The sequence below is a fragment of the Notolepis coatsorum genome, assembly GCF_963971535.1.
Source record: "Notolepis coatsorum genome assembly, chromosome: 7".
In the NCBI taxonomy this organism is placed as follows: domain Eukaryota; kingdom Metazoa; phylum Chordata; class Actinopteri; order Aulopiformes; family Paralepididae; genus Notolepis; species Notolepis coatsorum.
The window spans coordinates 114,764,163-114,782,175 of NC_140171.1; the positions used below are offsets into that span (position 1 = coordinate 114,764,163).

An 18,013-nucleotide genomic window follows, 5' to 3' on the forward strand; every position below is an offset into this window, starting at 1 on the left:
TCTGTACATTGAGTTCGGGACACACATTTTTTTTTTTTTTTTTTTTTTTTTTTTTTTTACATTTGTGAAATTATTCAGTGTATATATGCTGAAGCGAGATATATGCAACTGGTGCTGAGCGCACCATAACTAACAGAACTTGGTTATCTACATAACCTAACGATATGACATGTCCAAGTAAATCACATCATGTTCTTTTTCTCGTTGTCTTCATATCAATCTTGTGACAGATACGACAAAACCCATTATCGCACCTTTGTTTACCTTTCTTGTCATTATCTGTTATTAATTTGTCATCTTAATTTGTCAAATTTTAAACTGTGCATTCTGCAATAAAGATTGCAGAATGGGTACAATACAATTTTTTTTTTTTTTTTTTTTTTTTTTTTTTTCTTCTAATTTTTACTATGTTTTTATTTCATACTTATCTTGTCATGCACAGTCTCTGGAGCGCAACAGTAAGAAGCATTTTGTACAAAAGTATTCTGTACTTCTGTATGACAACTATTAAAGAAACTTGAAACTTGAAACATTTGGCAGGTCATTGATATACAGGGAGAATAGCAGGGGCCCAAGGATTGATCCCTGAGGCACACCTACAGGGTTGTCTAGATATGGGGACTTGGCGCCATTGACCGTGACACATTGTTTTCGGTTTGATAAGTAGGATCTAAACCATTCTATTGTAGCAGCTGAGAAATTGAAGTGAGTTAGTTTGGTTAGGAGGATATTATGGTTGACACAGTCGAAAGCCTTGCTAAGGTCTAAGAAGACAGCACCAACATACTTGTTGCTATCTAGTGCACTCTTGACCTTTTCAACAAATAGACAGTTGGCTGACTATTGAGTGAAGGGCACGGAATCCAAACTGCATTGGGTTAAGTGGGGTGGGGCCCAAGTCGAGATGTTTAGTCATGAGATTCGACACCCACTTCTCTGCAACTTTGGATATGACAGGAAGTATACTGATGGGCCTATAATTGGTCACCAGTGCCTTGTTGCCAGATTTAAAGATAGGGGTCACCATGGCCATCTTCCAGGATGATGGAACTTCCCTGGAGGTGATTGATTGATTCACTAGTAGAGTGATGGGTTTAATGAGTGCATCAGAGTTTTTTTTTTTTCTTTTTTATTATCTTTTTTCCCCCTCCTTTTTCCTCCGATTTTCTCCCATCCCAATGTTAGTCGTTATGCCAATTCCCAATCCCCTTCCTGGTCGCTGCGCACTTACCCCCCACAGTCGGTCTGGGAGAGTGGAGGCTATCACGTGCTTCCTCCGACACACGTCTAGCCAATCAACCGCTTCTTTTCACCTGGCAGCGCGGACTCTCACTGAGAGGGCGTAGCGTGTGGAAGGATCACACTATCCCACTTAGATCCTATCCGCGCTTAGCAGGCGCCCCGACCGAACTGTAGGAGTCGCTGTTTACAACGACCCGGACCCACCCCGCCAGCTTCTCCCACCCTCTAATACTGCCAATTGTATTAGTGTGAACGGCCAGCCAAGCTGGTGACAACCCCGGAGGCTGGTGACAACAGGCGAATCCAGCGTCTCCGGGGTTGGTGACGAACGCAATCTCCGCTACGCCACCTGACCGCCCTACATCAGAGTATGTTTTGAGGAAATCAGTGTCGAGCCACGCCACCTGACCGCCCTGCATCAGAGTATGTTTTGAGGAAATCGGTGTCGATCCCGTAGGCGTCCTTGGCTTTGGAGCCTTTCAGAGCCAGAATGATCTTTTTCACTTCAGGCTCTGTTATCTCCTCCAGTTCAAAGAGGGGCTGGGTGTTGGTTACTGGGTTTGGTAGGATACTGGAGGGGGCAAAGTGTTTGGTGCCGTCTAGAACACTATTTAAGAAGTGTTCGTTGAGGGTGCAGGCCAGTATGAGTAGTATGTCATTCACATTCAGTTCTAGGGGGTCTTTTTCCCGATTGTGGTGTTTGCCTAGGAGTTTATTCAAGGTTTGCCAGATTTTTTTGCCGTTCCCTTTTCCTGCTTCAATTATACTAATAAAGAAGTTTGCTTTGGCCTTTCTGAGGGTCTGTGTGACCTTGTTCTTAGCATGCGTGAATCTCTGTCTGTCGATAGACAGCCCAGACTTTAAGCTCTGTTTGAGGAGTGAGTCCCTGTCTTTCAATTGCTGTCTGCAGCTGTGATCTAGCCATGGGAGGTGGGTTTGTTTTTAGACTTTTTGGCTCCCCTTCCTAGAGAAGGAGGCCATCGTCTCCTTGATTTTTGCTGTGAAGAGGGTGCAGTTTTTCTCTGTGGTATTGGAGGATAGTATCTCCTGCCAGTCAAGCTTTTTCACTGCATCCTCAAAGCTCTGTTGCAGGTTTTTTGGGATGTAGTTTGATGAGGTGGCAGATTTTTTGGATGTTTTTAGAAAGCGAGTTTTATTGAGTTTCCTGGTGAAACAGATGAAATTGTGGTCAGATATACCGGTCAACATGTTGGTCTTAGTGATTCTATCCGGTTGGTTGGTGAAAACTAGGTCTATTTTGGTCTGGGAGGTTTTGGTAATTCTAGTTGGCTGTTTGATTATTTGTTCAAAGCTGTGGGCATCCATGGATTGTTTTAAGTTTTTTCTAGCCTGTTTACTGTCCCAATTGACATTGAAGTCACCTATGATTATTGTTTCATTATTTATTTATTTATTATTTGAGGGGGTTGGGTGGGTAGGAGGGGTTGGGGGGGGGGGAACACTGTACAACTGTACAAGCAAAACTGTACATTGGAATATTGACAACCATACTAAGTAATTTACTGTACATTGGAGGGGGTTGGGGGGGGGCACTGTACAAACAAGCAAAAACCGTACATTGGAATATTGACAACCATACTAGGTAAATTACTGTACATTGGAGGGGGTTGGGTTGGGACATTTACAGGGGCCAGTTTCGAATAGCAGTCTCCCGTAGGTGTTCTTTGAGAGTGGTTTTGAAAGTGGGTAGTGATTCACATTCCTTTACAGCTTTAGGTAGGGACCCTGATGTAAACAAGACTAAAATCTTTCTCTGGCCTGCATCCCCTTAACAATTGTGTGTATTGAGCTGTACTGTACCCATTCCGCAATCTGTTAATAAAATGTTCAATCAATCAATCAGCTAGAAACTCATACAAACATATTTGCGTGTAGTGCTCGCACTATGAAGCCCCGCCCAACATCGCATGCGCAGTAGTGCACAGCACAGTATAGGCCCCGACGCACAGTACAGGCCCCGGCCTGCGGCACTGCAGATTTATCCTACTCCATTTTCCAGCTAACGCGATTGTCGTATTCAGTTTAGTTCGATGCCTTCGGTTCAAGCAACCTTGCATCATCGTACCGTATTTGCACGTTCACAGCTGATAAGAAAGTTTATTCGAGTTTCACTCTAGAACGAGACTTTCGAGAGGCCTTCGATGTGCAATTGAACCTATATAAGTCAGGCCTGGTCTACAAGATACACTACACGACCAAGGTACCCATGTACATGTCAAAATACTTCCCAAAGGTCAGTGAATACCACGATCACAACACCAGAGGGAGCTCCACAAATCATGTTAAACCCAGATTCGGCTCAAATAAGGGACTAAACACATTTCGCAATTATGCCACATCAATGTGGAACGCCCTACCCAAAGCTGTAAAGGAATGTGGATCACTACCCACTTTCAAAACCTCTCTCAAGGGACACCTACGGGAGACTGCAATTCAACACTGGCCCCTGTAAATATCCTAACCCAACCCCCTCCAATGTACAGTCATTTACCTAGTATGGTTTTGTCAATAGTTCAATGTACAATTGTGTTTGTTTGTACAGTGTCTCCTCCCCCCCCCCCCTCAATGTACAGTGTTACTTGTTTATACAGTGTGCCCCCCGCCCCCCCCCAACCACCTCCAATGTAAATTACCCAGTATGGTTGTCAATATCCCAATGTACCCAACCTCCTCCAATGTACAGTTTCTACGTCAAATGTATATACTCCCTTTTCTTGACTCCTTCTGTATCACAAACAGTACTGTATTTGCAAATCTGGTATGTCATAAATGTATAGATGTAGCAGTACTGACTATCTGTATGTCATGTATGTCATATATGTCTATATGAATTGAAAATGGGGGACCCTGATGGAAACAAGACAAACGTCTTTCTCAGGTCTGCATCCCCTTAACAATTGTATGTATTGAGCTGTACTGTACTGTACCCATTCTGCAATCTGTTAAATAAAGTTTTCATTCATTCATTCATTCAGTGGATTGAAGCGGTCTGAGCATCCACACCAGGTAAACAATCTAGCTAGCTACTGGGTTCATAATATTATGACCGCAAGCGAATCTAAAGTCTACTTGCGCTGTGTTAAGTTTGAGTGACTATCAAGTCAGTCACTCGAGCTGCCTGTTTTATAGCTGGGTGACGCTAGCTAGCTAGATGTAACGTTAGCTTAACTCGTTTTTCGACTGCTAACTAATGGTTTTCCTGCACTGCATGTTTTAGCTTGGTGGCTAGCAGCACAGGCCTTCGTTAGGAAACATTAACGTTGAAAACAGGCAATGTATCTCAGTAACACCACCCACACTGACACTGTTTTTATGTGTCATTATTGGGTAGCCAAACGTTACTCATTGTACTGGATGCTAACTAGTACGCCAAAGGACCGATCTGTAATTTATTTGACTGATTAATTTAGGCAGTATTGTTGTGGAAAATCCGGAGAATTTAAGAGAAATTGAGATCGAGTCAATGGATAAAAGGAATAAAAGATTCTGTGCACAGAGTCTGATTGATTGAAAACTTTAACATTGCAGAATGGGTACAATACAGTACGCCTCATTAATTAAATACACACAATTGCAAACCAGAGATAGTCTTTCCTTTCGTCTTGTTTACATCAGTGTCTCCCATTTTCAATTCATAATGACAATTATGACATATGAATGAATTAAAACTTTATTTAACAGATTGCAGAATGGGTACAATACAGTACGGCTCAATACAATTGTTAAGGGGATGCAGACCAGATAAAGGCGTTTGTCTTGTTTACATCAGGGTCCCCCATAGTCAATTCATAGTGACATTTATGACATACACAACATACATGACATTTATGGCATAGGGACATACATGACATACATATAGTACTGGTAATGATAACAAACTATCATTACACATGGGCAAAACAGAGTGCATTCTCTTCGGTTCAAATAACAAACTCAGCAAGACCGACGGCTTCTCAGTTACAGTGGGTGACAATATTGTCACAAGGAAAGATGAAATTACCTACCTGGGTTCCATCCTAGAGGCTAATCTTTCCTGTGACAAAATGGCATCCAATGTAATAAAAAAAAGTCAACCAACGAACTTGATTCTTGTACCGGATCTCCTCTCTGGTAAACAAGAATACCCTGAAGACTCTGGCAGGAGCACTCATTCAAGGGTACTACGACTATGCTTGCACCTCATGGTACCAAAGCACCTCAAAGGCACTAAAAACAAGATTACAAACATCACAAAACAAACTGGTCAGACTACTGCTTGACCTTACTCCTAAAACCCACCTCACCCCTGCCCATTTTGACAACCTAGGATGGCTTAGAGTAGATGACAGAGTACAGCAACTTGCAATGGGCCTGGTCTACAAGATACACTACACCACTAAGGTACCCATGTACATATCAAAATACTTCCCAAAGGTCAGTGAATACCACGACCACAACACCAGAGGGAGTTCCACAAATCATGTTCAACCCATATCCGGCACAAAAAAGGTCTAAACACGTTTAGCAATTATGCCACATCAATGTGGAATGCCCTACCCACAGCCGTGAAAAAATGTGAATCCCTACACAGTACCCACCTTCAAAACCGCTCTCAAAGAGCACCTACGGGAGGCTGCAATTCTAAACTGTCCCCCGTAAATGTCCAAACACACCCTCCCACCCACCCCCTCCTAATGTACAGTTTCCTCCCCCTCCTATGTATATATTATCTGTTAGGATCTCTGTTTAACAGTACTGTATTGCATATCTTGTATGTCACAAATTTAACGGTACTGTATACCAGTATGTCATGTATTGTTGTCATAAATGTCATGATATATATCTGTATGGCCCCCGTAAATGTACAAACACACCCACCCCCTCCTAATGTACAGTCTCCTCCCCCTCATATGTATATATTTTCTGTTAGGATTTTCTGTTAGGATAACAGTACTGTATATTTGCATATCTTGTATGTCAGAAATGTCAAGATATATATCTTTATGTTGCGTATGTCATTAATGTCATTATGAATAGAAAATGGGGGACCCTGATGTAAACAAGACGAAAGTTTTTCTCTGGTCTGCATCCCCTTAACAATTGTGTGTATTGAGCCATACTGTATTGTGTACCCATTCTGATCAATCAATAACTGTGTGGGATGAATACTGATAAGCTTGCACCTACAGCAGGACCTGGGTGCCTAACATTTTGTTATGCGAGAGTTGGTCGTTCCATACGAATTGCTCTCTGTACGCTAGATACTGTATGCCCAGTAAGCTGGTTTATCTTAAATGGAGTAAAGGAATATGCCTAATACAAAGAATGTATGAGGGTGAACATGTGATTGTTCCACAATTGTATTCAATTGCAGACATCTTGGTGGTGTGATCACATCTTGATAGGTGATTTATTTTTAAATTACAACCTGTATGGTCATGATATTACTATTATTAAATACAGATTTGTTTTAAGAGCTCACTCAATCAATTTGAGAATGGAAATCTTCAATCCCATTTGGTTTTCAGTGGTGGGACTACTACTACCCATTTGTTTTACATTTGCATTACAGATTGCCATAAAATGCAGTCATGGACAAAGTCAATCTGTTGGTTAACCCCCCTCACATTGACCTCTTTCTGATATGCAGTGAGTACTAAAACCCAGAAGTAAGACCAATGAATTCAACTGACCAGGAATACTTCGACTGGAGACAACGGAGAGACATGGACTCAATACAACAGTGGACTGGTTTAGGGGAAACCGCTGGTAATGCTCGGAGGACTCCCAACGGCGCAGGGAGGACTAACAGAGACTGGGAGCAGCGCAGCCCTTCCTCCCAGAGGAGATATGGTGTGGACTCTGCTGCCTTCACCCAAGACATCAACATGGACCCAGACGGAGAGCCTGTGACGGACCCAGATGGAGAGCCTGTGACGGACCCAGATGGAGAGCCTGTGACGGACCCAGATGGAGAGCCTGTAACGGACCCAGATGCACACCAGGAGTTGGCGAGAAAGAGAAAAGAGCTTCAGCTGATAGAGGAGCGGATCCTCCTCAAGAAAGGTTCCATTGCTATGAAAAAGATTGTGCCGCTGCTACATGCGGACGCCATATATAAGGTCTTTAATTTGCACAGGGAAGAGGGCCTTTCACACAGCGAAGCTCCCGTTGCTCCGCAAAGCAATGAGCCATCGATCCGTTTTTTTGGAGAAAGAGAAGCGGGCCTTTCCTATGATAAACGGCCCGCTTCAAACCACGATTTACCTGTTCGTAAGGGGGAACCTCTGAAGGATAGGGTGAATGGGATTTTGCAGCAAAGGAGGCCTGTTGGCTTTCTGAGAAAGGTGGGTAACGTTAGGTTGATCGCAAATATTTCAAAGCAGTCCTATCTCAAACCCCGCCCTCTTTCCTTGATCCTCCAATTGCAACTGATGCTTGTGATTGGAAGATCAAGAAAAGAGGGCAGGCTTGAGATGGGTCAATTGTCTTAGATCTGTGGGGTAATGGTATGTCCTACATTGTAGATAAGATTGTGTTAATAATGCACTTCTTTTGTTTATTGAGCTTGTTGAGTACCATCAACTATAGTAAAAATATTATGATTGACCAGTAGGAAGGCGCTCGCCACGAAATGCTGGAGACGCTGGAGCCCAGCGCTCTACATTTGCTTTCAGTTTAGCTGGTCGTCCGTACTAATACACATTGGCCGTATTAGGGGGTGGGAAACTGATGGGTGGGGATCGGGCGTTGTGGACAGCGACTCCCACAGGTCGGTTGGTGCGCCTGCGCAGTAGAATCAGGAAGTGTCGGGGGCAGCGTGAGCCTCCCACGCGTTACTCCTCGCCACTGAGAGATCGAGCTGCGCAGGTGAAAAGATGCAACTGCTGTTACCTCAAGTACCGGAGGGGACTTGTGCTATGTATGACTTAGTCCACATTGCAGCCGGCTTGTGGGAGGCAAGAAACAGCATCCGTGACAGGGGACGGTTGAATTGGATGATACGAAATTGGGATGGGAGAAAATATAGAAAATGGGAGAAAAAGTGGATAAAAAAAAAAAATGATTGACCAATAGGCTATTTTCTCCTGTGTAGGTCCACTCCCAACCATCTGACCACATGTCTCTCGTTCAGCCCCCCAAAGTGGCCAAAAGAGAGAAGATGAACAAATATATCTCGAGCAAAGATGGTCCGTCATTGGGCGACCACCCCCTGAAATGCAGAGTGAAGGCTTTGATGACACAAAGACGTAGTTACGCCTGTGTATCGCAGTCAGACAGGAAGGTTTGTAGCCTTTTTCATATGTTAAACAACAACAACAACAACAACTGTTTATTCTCTTGTGCAGGAAGAAGGCATAAGGAGACAATAGACTAAAATCAGTGGAAATATATTTTGGCACAGATTATCCCTGCTTCATATTGTAATTATAGAGCATTGTACTGTGTAAAGAGTGTTGTGGCTATTTTTGGCGCAGACAAAGGACTAAAATCAGTGGAAATATATTTTGGCACAGATTATCCCTGCTTCATATTGTAATTATAGAGCATTGTACTGTGTAACGAGTGTTGTGGCTATTTTTGGCATTAGATAGAATGTGGCTGCCCAGATACCTTTTTGAAGCTTGCTGCATTTTTTTTATTAACGTGATGCATGTCTTACACTCCATTGTGAACAGTTATGTCTCTGTATATCTTTGTTAGGTCCCTGGTGTTGAACCACCTCCTCCCAGCCAGACACTTTCTCCCACTGCCCTGAAACGGAACGCAGTTGCCAGGGGCTTGGAGCGTTTACTGAATGTGCTCGACAAAGGGGTGGATATCAATTTGGTTTGTAGCCTTTTCATATGTGAAACATGAACAAAACTCGTCGTAAGAGATACTCTTTTAAGTCAAGTGTTCCTTTATTAATCCCCTTGGGGAAATTAAAGGGGAGTACAGTTAGGGTGGGTACATAGATAATAGAATAATAGTGCAAATGCAAGTAATAATGACAATAGTAATAACAGTGCTACACCAAGGCCCCAGTCAACAGCTTCACAATGTGGCCCGAAAGGCGGAGCGAATTGGGCGCATTCGTGTGTGTGATAACGTGAATTTGTTTGTGTGAGGCCATCTTCAAGGCGGCGCACGAGCGCTAGCAAGGGAGCGGAGGCATAGAGGGAACGCTTCAGCAAATACAACATCCTTTTTTTAAACTCTGGGTCTTTAATAAAAAAATATCATCTATTTTTGTTCTATGCATGCTCTTTAAATAACACAACCTAGTTAAAACTAAATGGAAATGCTATGAAAAGAGTTCAAATGTCTGCTCCTGGCTACATTTGACCAGAGATAATGCAAGGCAGACACCATCATTTGTCACATAATATATGGAGTCAGGCCTCTGTATCCATTAATCAAAACTATGCACAACCAAGCTTTGGAATCTGATCAAAACAGATGGCATCATTGTTGGATATTGAAAAAGTTCGGACATTTGGTGAAAACATGAAATCATTGTTCAAAAGTGTATCCCTGTAGCTCTATGACGATGCGGATTGCACTCAACTCATAATGCCCACTGCACTCCAACCTGCTTCTGTGTCAGCGAAGCTGAAGGGTTAAGATAAATGTCATGTATTGGTATTTCTTTATTAATGTGATACAAATCTAACCGTTATGTATCTGTATATCTTTGTTAGGTCCCTGGGCCCTCATTCATCAACGTTGCGTACGCACAGATATGTGCTTAACCCGTGCGTACGACAATTTCTAAGCAAAGTGTGGGATTTATCAATTTGAACGTGAACTTCACTTTGTGCGTATGTCTACGCACAGCCCAGAGCATGTGTAGCTGACGCCCTGTGGTAGAATATGGGGACTGCAGACGGACGGCATAGCTCTCATCAGTTGCATGCATTAGTTTCAACGCGGAAATAAGCTTCTGTGCATTACTCCCGACACTGGCGCGTGTTCTGTATGAACCGTAATTCATTATAGTTCATTGTGAAATAGCGACAGTAGTGTAATTATAACGGGCTCATGCGCGAACAATAGGTTTGTTTGCTTGTTTGGCACGGGGGCAGACGCAGAACGCCGACCTCCAAACGCGATTAAATATTGTTTCAAATAAAAAGCGACATACTATTATTTTGTGTCACAACGAAATGCTTTCTACTTCAATTTGTTGGTTAGAATAGATTACCTCGCTCCGTTGAAACTTCACTGAGACTAACACTGTGAAAAGACAGTATTTTTTCTTTTTTTGTGAGCTCCGCGCACAGACGTGATAATAGTAATAATAATAGCTTAATTTTATATAGCGCCTTTCAAGAGACTCATGCAAGGTCGCTTTACATAGATAGGGGGGGGAAATAACAAAGTAATAAACATAGTGGACAGACTATGTAAATATGATGATGGGATTCAATAGCCCCTTTCGTGACTGATGCACCGAGTGAATCCACAGTCACTTGCTCCTCAATGGGAAACCAACCTAGATTTACCATGAAGGACTGGTTCTGGCCGAACCGTTCGTTATACAAGAATCACAGAGACGTTTCAAAGGTACTCACAGTTGCACGAGGGTTTCGGACACAAATACGGGATGGTTTGAAAGCTCGGCGTTGCTAATAAACATTTTAAATATTTTTATAAACTGGTCAACACTGCATTATTTCCGGCGTTGGGTGCATGATGCGCATGCGCTGTGATCACAACCAGGCAGCCAACGCCGAAAATAATGCTGTTTTGAGCAGTTTATACAAAATATTTAAATGTTTATTAGCAACGCCAAGCTTTCAAACCATCCCGTATCTCTGTTCGAAACCCTCGTGCAACTCTGAGTACCTTTGAAATGTCTCTGTGATACTTGTATAACGAATGGTTCGGTTAGAAGTTAGAACCAGTCCTTCAGGGTAAATCTAGGTTGGTTTCCTATTGAGGAGCAAGTGACTGTGGATTCACTCCGTGCATCACAGTCACGAAAGGGGCTAGGGATTCAAGTTCGCGTTTTTATTGATCACATAGGCAGGCTATACATGGCTTATAGGCTACATCATACATGGCAGTGAGATTCATTGTTCTTGTATATGCTCTCGTATTATTGTTTATATAGGCTACCCAATACTGACATCAAATATGCCTCTAGAAATCATATGCAGCAGGTAGAAAAAAGACGGAAAATCCGTTGCGATTTGGAATAAAATTGAGGAGAACTTTAATCCCTGGGTATTAATCGAACAAAACGGGAAAAGGCAGTCATATTCCAGCACCGTCTTTATTAGTGTTTGCGCTGCCCAGGCAGCAATGGTTAATAGATACAGTATCATATCCGACATCGCCGTACGTGTACATGTCTGTCAGCCTGTCTCGTATTTCTCCATAACACCCTTCCCTCGGGTCAGTCCACTTTTCCACATTTCATGGGGGTGTTCCATTACCGTATATGGTTAATCGGGGCGGTTCTGGTATGCAAATACTAAAAACAGTGCACGAGCTCCAGCTTAGGAGCAAGGTGATATTTATCAAGACAGGTGTGCGTAGGACCTGTGTACGCACGTGTGATAAATCCCGTTTTTTTTGTGCGTGCACACATTCTAAATTCTGTGCTTAAGAACGAAAATAGAATACTTTCTAAGAACTTGATAAATGAGGGCCCTGGTGTTGAACCACCTCCTCCCAGCCAAAGACCTGCTCCCACTGCTCTGGAACAGAACATGGTTTCCAGGGGCTTGGAGCGTTTCCTGAATGTGCTTGACAAAGGGGTGAATCTCAACTTGGTTTGTAGCCTTTTAATATGTGAAACATGAATAAAACTCAACTTGGGAATCGGATGTTTACTGTCGTAAGAGATACTCTTAAGTCAAGTGTTCCTTTATTAATCCCCTTGGGGAAATTAAAGTGTCATAGCAACATGGGGGGGGGGGGGGGGGGGGGGGTGGACTACAGGTAGGGTAGGTACATAGATAATAGAATAATAGTGCAAATGCAAGTAATAATGACAATAGTGATAACGCTAGTAGTAGTGGGTGACCGGTTTCAATCAGACAGTAATAATAGTGACAATGGTATACATGGTCCAGTAACGCACTGCACCAGAGTCCGTGCAGTAAGATCAGATAAGATGATCCTTTATTAATCCCCTTGGGGAAATTCGGGTGTCAAAGCAGCATTGGGGGGGGGGGGGGGGGATACAGACCTTCACAGTCCGATATATACTATTATAAGATACAATATAAAAAGTACAAGATAGTACAAGGTAAGTAGGTATACCTACAGCAGAATTACACAAGGGAATACAGTGTATATATACCCATAATATTTGTATACCTGAGACTTTACTGTCTATAAATAAATATGACAGTGTTTATTATCAACAGTCAGTCTCAAGTTCACCAGTCATTGGTAGCAGTCCGTGTCCACGGTTGTGCAGCCTGATGGTTACTGGTACAAAGTAGTTTCTCATGGATTATCCTGTGTGGGGTAACAGGGAAGCTATATGGGGCACATCCGCTGTGCTACACCAAGGCCCCAGTCAACGGCTTCACAATGCGGCCCGAAAGGCGGAGCGAATTGGGTGCATTCGTGTGTGTGATAAAGTGAACGTTTTGTGTGAGGCCATCTTCAAGGCGGTGCACGAGCGCTAGCAAGGGGGCGGGGGCATATGATATTATTTTTTTCTTTCCTCAGGGTCTTTAATAAAAAAAATATTTCTGTTCTTCTATGCATGCCTTTTAAATAACACAACCTAGTTAAAACTAAATGGAAATGCTATGAAAAGAGTCAAATGTCTGCTCCTGGCTACATTTGACCAAGGCAGCATGCACACTTAATTTTTCACATAATATATGGAGTCAGGCCTCTGTATCCATTAATCAAAACTATGCAAAACCAAGCTTTGAAAACTGATAAACTGATTGATTGATTGAAAACTTTATTAACAGATTGCAGAATGGGTACAGTACAGCTCAATACATACAATTGTTAAGGGGATGCAGACCAGAGAAAGACTTTCGTCTTGTTTACATCAGGGCCCCCCATAGGTGCGGTTGGGTGGGTGGGTGCGGATGGGGGGGGGGGGGCTGTACATTGGAGGTGGTTGGGTGGGGGGGGGTCGGGTAGGAGGGGAGGGTGGGGGACACTGTACAACTGTACAAGTAAAACTGTACATTGGAATATTGACAAAACCATACTTGGTCATTTACTGTACATTGGAGGGGGTTGGGTTAGGACATTTACAGGGGCCAGTTTCGAATTGCAGTCTCCCGTAGGTGTTCTTTGAGAGTGGTTTTGAAAGTGGGTAGTGATTCACATTCCTTTACAGCTTTGGGTAGGGGCATAATTGCGAAACGTGTTTAGTCCCTTGTTTGAGCTGAATCTGGGTTTAACATGATTTGTGGAGCTCCCTCTGGTGTTGTGATCGTGATATTCACTGACCTTTGGGAAGTATTTTGACATGTACATGGGTACCTTGGTCGTGTACTGATGGCATCATGGTTGGATATTGAAAAAGTATTTGATAAATTCCGACATTTGGTGAAAATATGAAATCACTGTTCAAAAGTGTATCCCTGTAGCTCTATGACGATGTGGATTGCACTCGATTCATAATGCCCACTGCACTCCAACCTGCTTCTGTGTCAGCAAAGCTGAAGGGTTAAGATAAATGTCATGTATAGGTATTTCTTTATTAGAGCTACGCCACTTTGCTCAGAATAACCCCTTCCGTGCCAGCACATTTGCGAACGATTAAACTATATCTTAAATTATGGCTATGGGTCTAATACACCCGTCGCTTATCAATGACTTGCTTGCAGTCAACACCTATGAAACGGATTGTCTTCATCAGTACATTTCCGTTTTATACCGTTTTGAATACGGGTATAGTTTGAGATTTCTAGAAAGAAAAAAGGATTCCGCGGTAATGGCCCTTTACTGGAATACAAAACACGTAATTTTTCGGTTGATTTATGACTCGTTTTCAAATAAACGCTAGATTATAGAGTATTTGTGTTCTTATGCACGATACAAAAGCGGGCTGAAAAATAATTTATTCGTGACTGGCTCAGTGCCTAACGCCACACACACACGCGCACACAAACGTTGTGATCGCTGTGAAAAAAACATCTGATTAACCCAATACTGGTAACATAGAGTCCTTACCTCAGATCAGATGTTCTGCAAAAAGATTAATCCAATTCCTGATCGCCATTCCAAATATCGATTGCGTTTATTGATCCAACGTTATAGTCCGGAACAGATAATCGACGCTTCTTCCAGTCCCCTCGGTGAATGCAATAGTATCCAGTTGCATGCCCCAGAAGTAAAACGTGGACCAGAGTTATTTTTTCGATGCACATTCTGAGCCAATCCAATCCAATGATGTGCAATACCATCCGGGAGACGATAGGGGGCGGTATTTGCTCAGACCCATTCCCAATGATAATATCAGGTTGGATGGATAAAAATGAATGAATATCGCTAATAAAATAAATAACGGGGGCGCCCCAGTGGCGAACCACATAACGCGCTGAGTCGCGGCACGGCCGACCGGGTTCGATTCCCGGACGCCTCATTACTTTTACCAAACAGTTTGTGCGTTTTGCGAATCTGATTGGCCACTGACGTTTCTGGTCATGTGACATGTGCGCCCAATCGTGTGACGCAAGGTCTTTGGACGGTTAAGCTTAGGCGCTCTTTCGAAGTTGGTTATGGTTAGAGTTTGTCTTAGAGCATGGCAATAGAACGCCAGCCCTGATTCCAAACTCTAACCTTAACCAACTGCGAAAGAGCTTAACCAGTGATAAACTAGGCGTTAGGTCGTTTGCAGGCTGTTCGACGCGGAAATGGGCTAAGACACTGCTCGTCATGCGTTTGGGCGCACATGTCACATGACCAGAAACGTGCGTGGCCAATCGGAGCGCAAAACGGGAATGCGGAAACACGAACCGTTTGATAAAAGCATAGACGCTTCCCGGACCCGTCGTTATTTGCCGAATGTCTTCCCCCCCACTCTGTCTCCCGTTCCTCCTCTCTCTCTCTCTACTGGACTGCCCAGTAGCAAAAAGCGATAAACGCTAAAAAATGTATCGATTAAAACACAACTCGTATACTTGTGATTGGCACTGAACGGTCGGCTAGTTAACCCGACTTTACTCGTGGTTGGCACTGAATGTGTTAATGTGATACAAATCTAACCGTTATGTCTCTGTATATCTTTGTTAGATCCCTTGTGTTGAACCACCTCCTCCCAGCCAGAGACCTGCTCCCACTGCCCTGAAACAGGACACGGTTTCCAGGGGCTTGGAGCGTTTCCTGAATGTGCTGAACAAAGGGGTGGATATCAACTTGCTCACTAAGATAGTCAATGAAGACAGCGTGGTTCCCCCTGTGGTCGGGGAGCTCCCCCCGCTTGGCTGTTTGGAGAACGGGCCCGACCTCGCGCTCTGTAGAAAAGAAAGCCAGGAGTCCCACGGCAGAGTTCCACAAGGCCACAGACGGTCCTGCAGTTTAGAGAGAAGGACCGGATCACCTGATCCAAATGGATCCCATACACAAATTCCGGGTGTTTCCGAGGCTAATGAGAAATCTCTCCGGAGTGACGGCCGAGGAGTCGGACGCTTGGTCTCCGGCGGTAGACCTGTGGCTTCCCCGGACGGGGTGGTGGAGGAGGAGAAGGAGAATGAGGTAAAGCCGGAGAACCTCCAGCTCCAGAACCTCGTGAAGACGCTCGGGTTGAGCCTCGAGCCGGAGGAGTTGAGCAAACTGACGGACCGGACTCAGGAGAGGCTGTACGGGAAGAAGACCGAGGAGAGGAAGAAGGCGGAGAACGCGAGGGAGAAGGAGGAGAGACTACGCGAGCGCCTGCTGAGACTTCACAGGGGTTCTTCTTCATCTTCATCTTCTTCCTCGTCTTCGGGCAGCTCTAGTGCGAGCCCTCCTCCTCGCCGCCGCTCATCCTCCTCCGGCAAGGCCTCCGGGCCCAGCCGAGAACGAGGGGCAACTGTTGAATCCAACCGCGGGGACAGGGAACGAGCCAAGCCCGACAGGGAACAAGCCAATCACGTCGGGGACAGGGAACGAGCCGAGCGGAGAAGAGACATAGACGAGGAGAGAGCCGGCGGCAGGAAAGGTTACCTCGGTCACCATCCGTACCCAGAAAACACAACAAATCCCTTTCCCCGCCCTGCTGCTGGGTTTGCTGCTGGGTCTGCTGCTGGGTTTGCTGCTGGGTTTGCTGCTGGGTCTGCAGTAACGGGTTACTCTGCACCCGAGGTCTCTCAGTACAGTGCCTACCACAGCAGCACTTACAACGGTGCCTCACCTTGGGCGTATGATTCTGCTTCTGTAGCCCCCCTGGCCTCTTATCCCCCTGGATCTTCTCCTTACATTCCCTTATATTCCCCACATCACCTTCCCGGCTCAGTGAATGTATCCAACCCTATTTTTCAAACCAATTACAACTATGCGCTTGAAAATCCTCTCTTTCTGTGTAACCCAGACCTGTCGACGAGTGAGGTCCAAGGAAATATGACTTCGGCTTCCTACTGTCTGCAGGTCAAAACTGTTGAGCGTCGAAAGTGGAGGAAAAAGGCAAAGAAGAAAAAGAGTATTTTGAAGGAGGCTGATCATTTTGTGAAAATGACTGATCATAATATAACGGATGCCCGTTTAGTGAAGTGGCTTACAACTTACTCCTGGTAAAATCACTGTTTATTTTCTCTTTTTACATAGTATTACATTCCTATAAACAATCAAATTCCCACCATAAGAGCTATGGCCTCATACGAGTCCATTAAACCTTGTTGTTTAGCGTATTTCTTGTCTTGAACTGAACTGTCAAACTGTCAAAAAAGTGACCGCGATAAAACACTGTTGTCTCGCGACATGGATTTAAATAAATTAAAGTCACATACACATACATAGGCTTCTATCAATTCTAATAATAAAAGTCCTGGATATTCCTAAACATTAATTGACATAGATCTCTATACAACCATCCAACACATAATTACAAAAAATATAATTACTCTAAAAATAATAAACCTTTCATGGGGTTATTTACAGTAAACATCTGAACCATCCTCCTGTGAACCATCCTCCTGTGAACCAACGTCCTGTGAACCATCCTCCTGTGAACCATCCTCCTCTGAACCAACGTCCTGTGAACCAACGTCCTGTGAACCAACGTCCTGTGAACCAACGTCCTGTGAACCAACGTCCTGTGAACCATCGTCCTGTGACCCTTGTGGCGTTGTCTAGTGTCCCTGCTGACGGTGACCAAGAGGTGGAGCAGCCACAAGAGGTGGAGCAGCCACAAGAGGTGGAGCAGCCGCAAGAGGTGGAGCAGCCGCTAACGGAAGAGCAAATCAAGTTAAACCTAAAGAAAAAGGTGCGTGGAATTTGTGTAGTATACCTCTTTCTCTAATGCCAAAAGGAAATGTATCTCGTTCTCTAGTCCATATGAGACTGGAGAATCAATCAATCAACCCATCACACACGCTTGTCTGCATGTACTACTTTCATATGCTACTTTAATTCCAGGCGGTGCTCGCCTCGGCTATGTGCGAGGAGAACTCGTAGCGGATTTACTCGAACACGTGACATTTACTTGATCTACTATCAAACAATGATATGTTACAATGTTGTCCGTCTGTTATTTCATTGTAGCTGTCAGTAGAATGGTGTATTTTCAAAGCATGTTTCAATGAACAGATTTTTTATTTTTGTATTTATCCTGAACAGATAGAGGGCACAATATAACTATGATGACGAGGAAACTAAGCGA

At 44.0% G+C, this 18,013-nt stretch overlaps 1 protein-coding gene across 1 annotated transcript in view; it reads left to right on the forward strand.

The window, feature by feature from the left end:
• Positions 1 to 8,435: 8,435 nt before the first annotated feature.
• LOC311231376 (uncharacterized protein) overlaps positions 8,436 to 18,013 on the forward strand; it is a 46,060-nt gene continuing 36,482 nt past the window's right edge. Inside the window, exons 1-4 of the mRNA XM_084317947.1 lie at positions 8,436 to 8,527; positions 8,947 to 9,072; positions 15,451 to 16,925; positions 17,293 to 17,617. Coding sequence (XP_084174073.1) covers positions 8,480 to 8,527; positions 8,947 to 9,072; positions 15,451 to 16,925; positions 17,293 to 17,617 — 1,974 coding nt within the window. The 5' untranslated portion in view covers positions 8,436 to 8,479. The remainder of the gene's footprint in view (positions 8,528 to 8,946; positions 9,073 to 15,450; positions 16,926 to 17,292; positions 17,618 to 18,013) is intronic.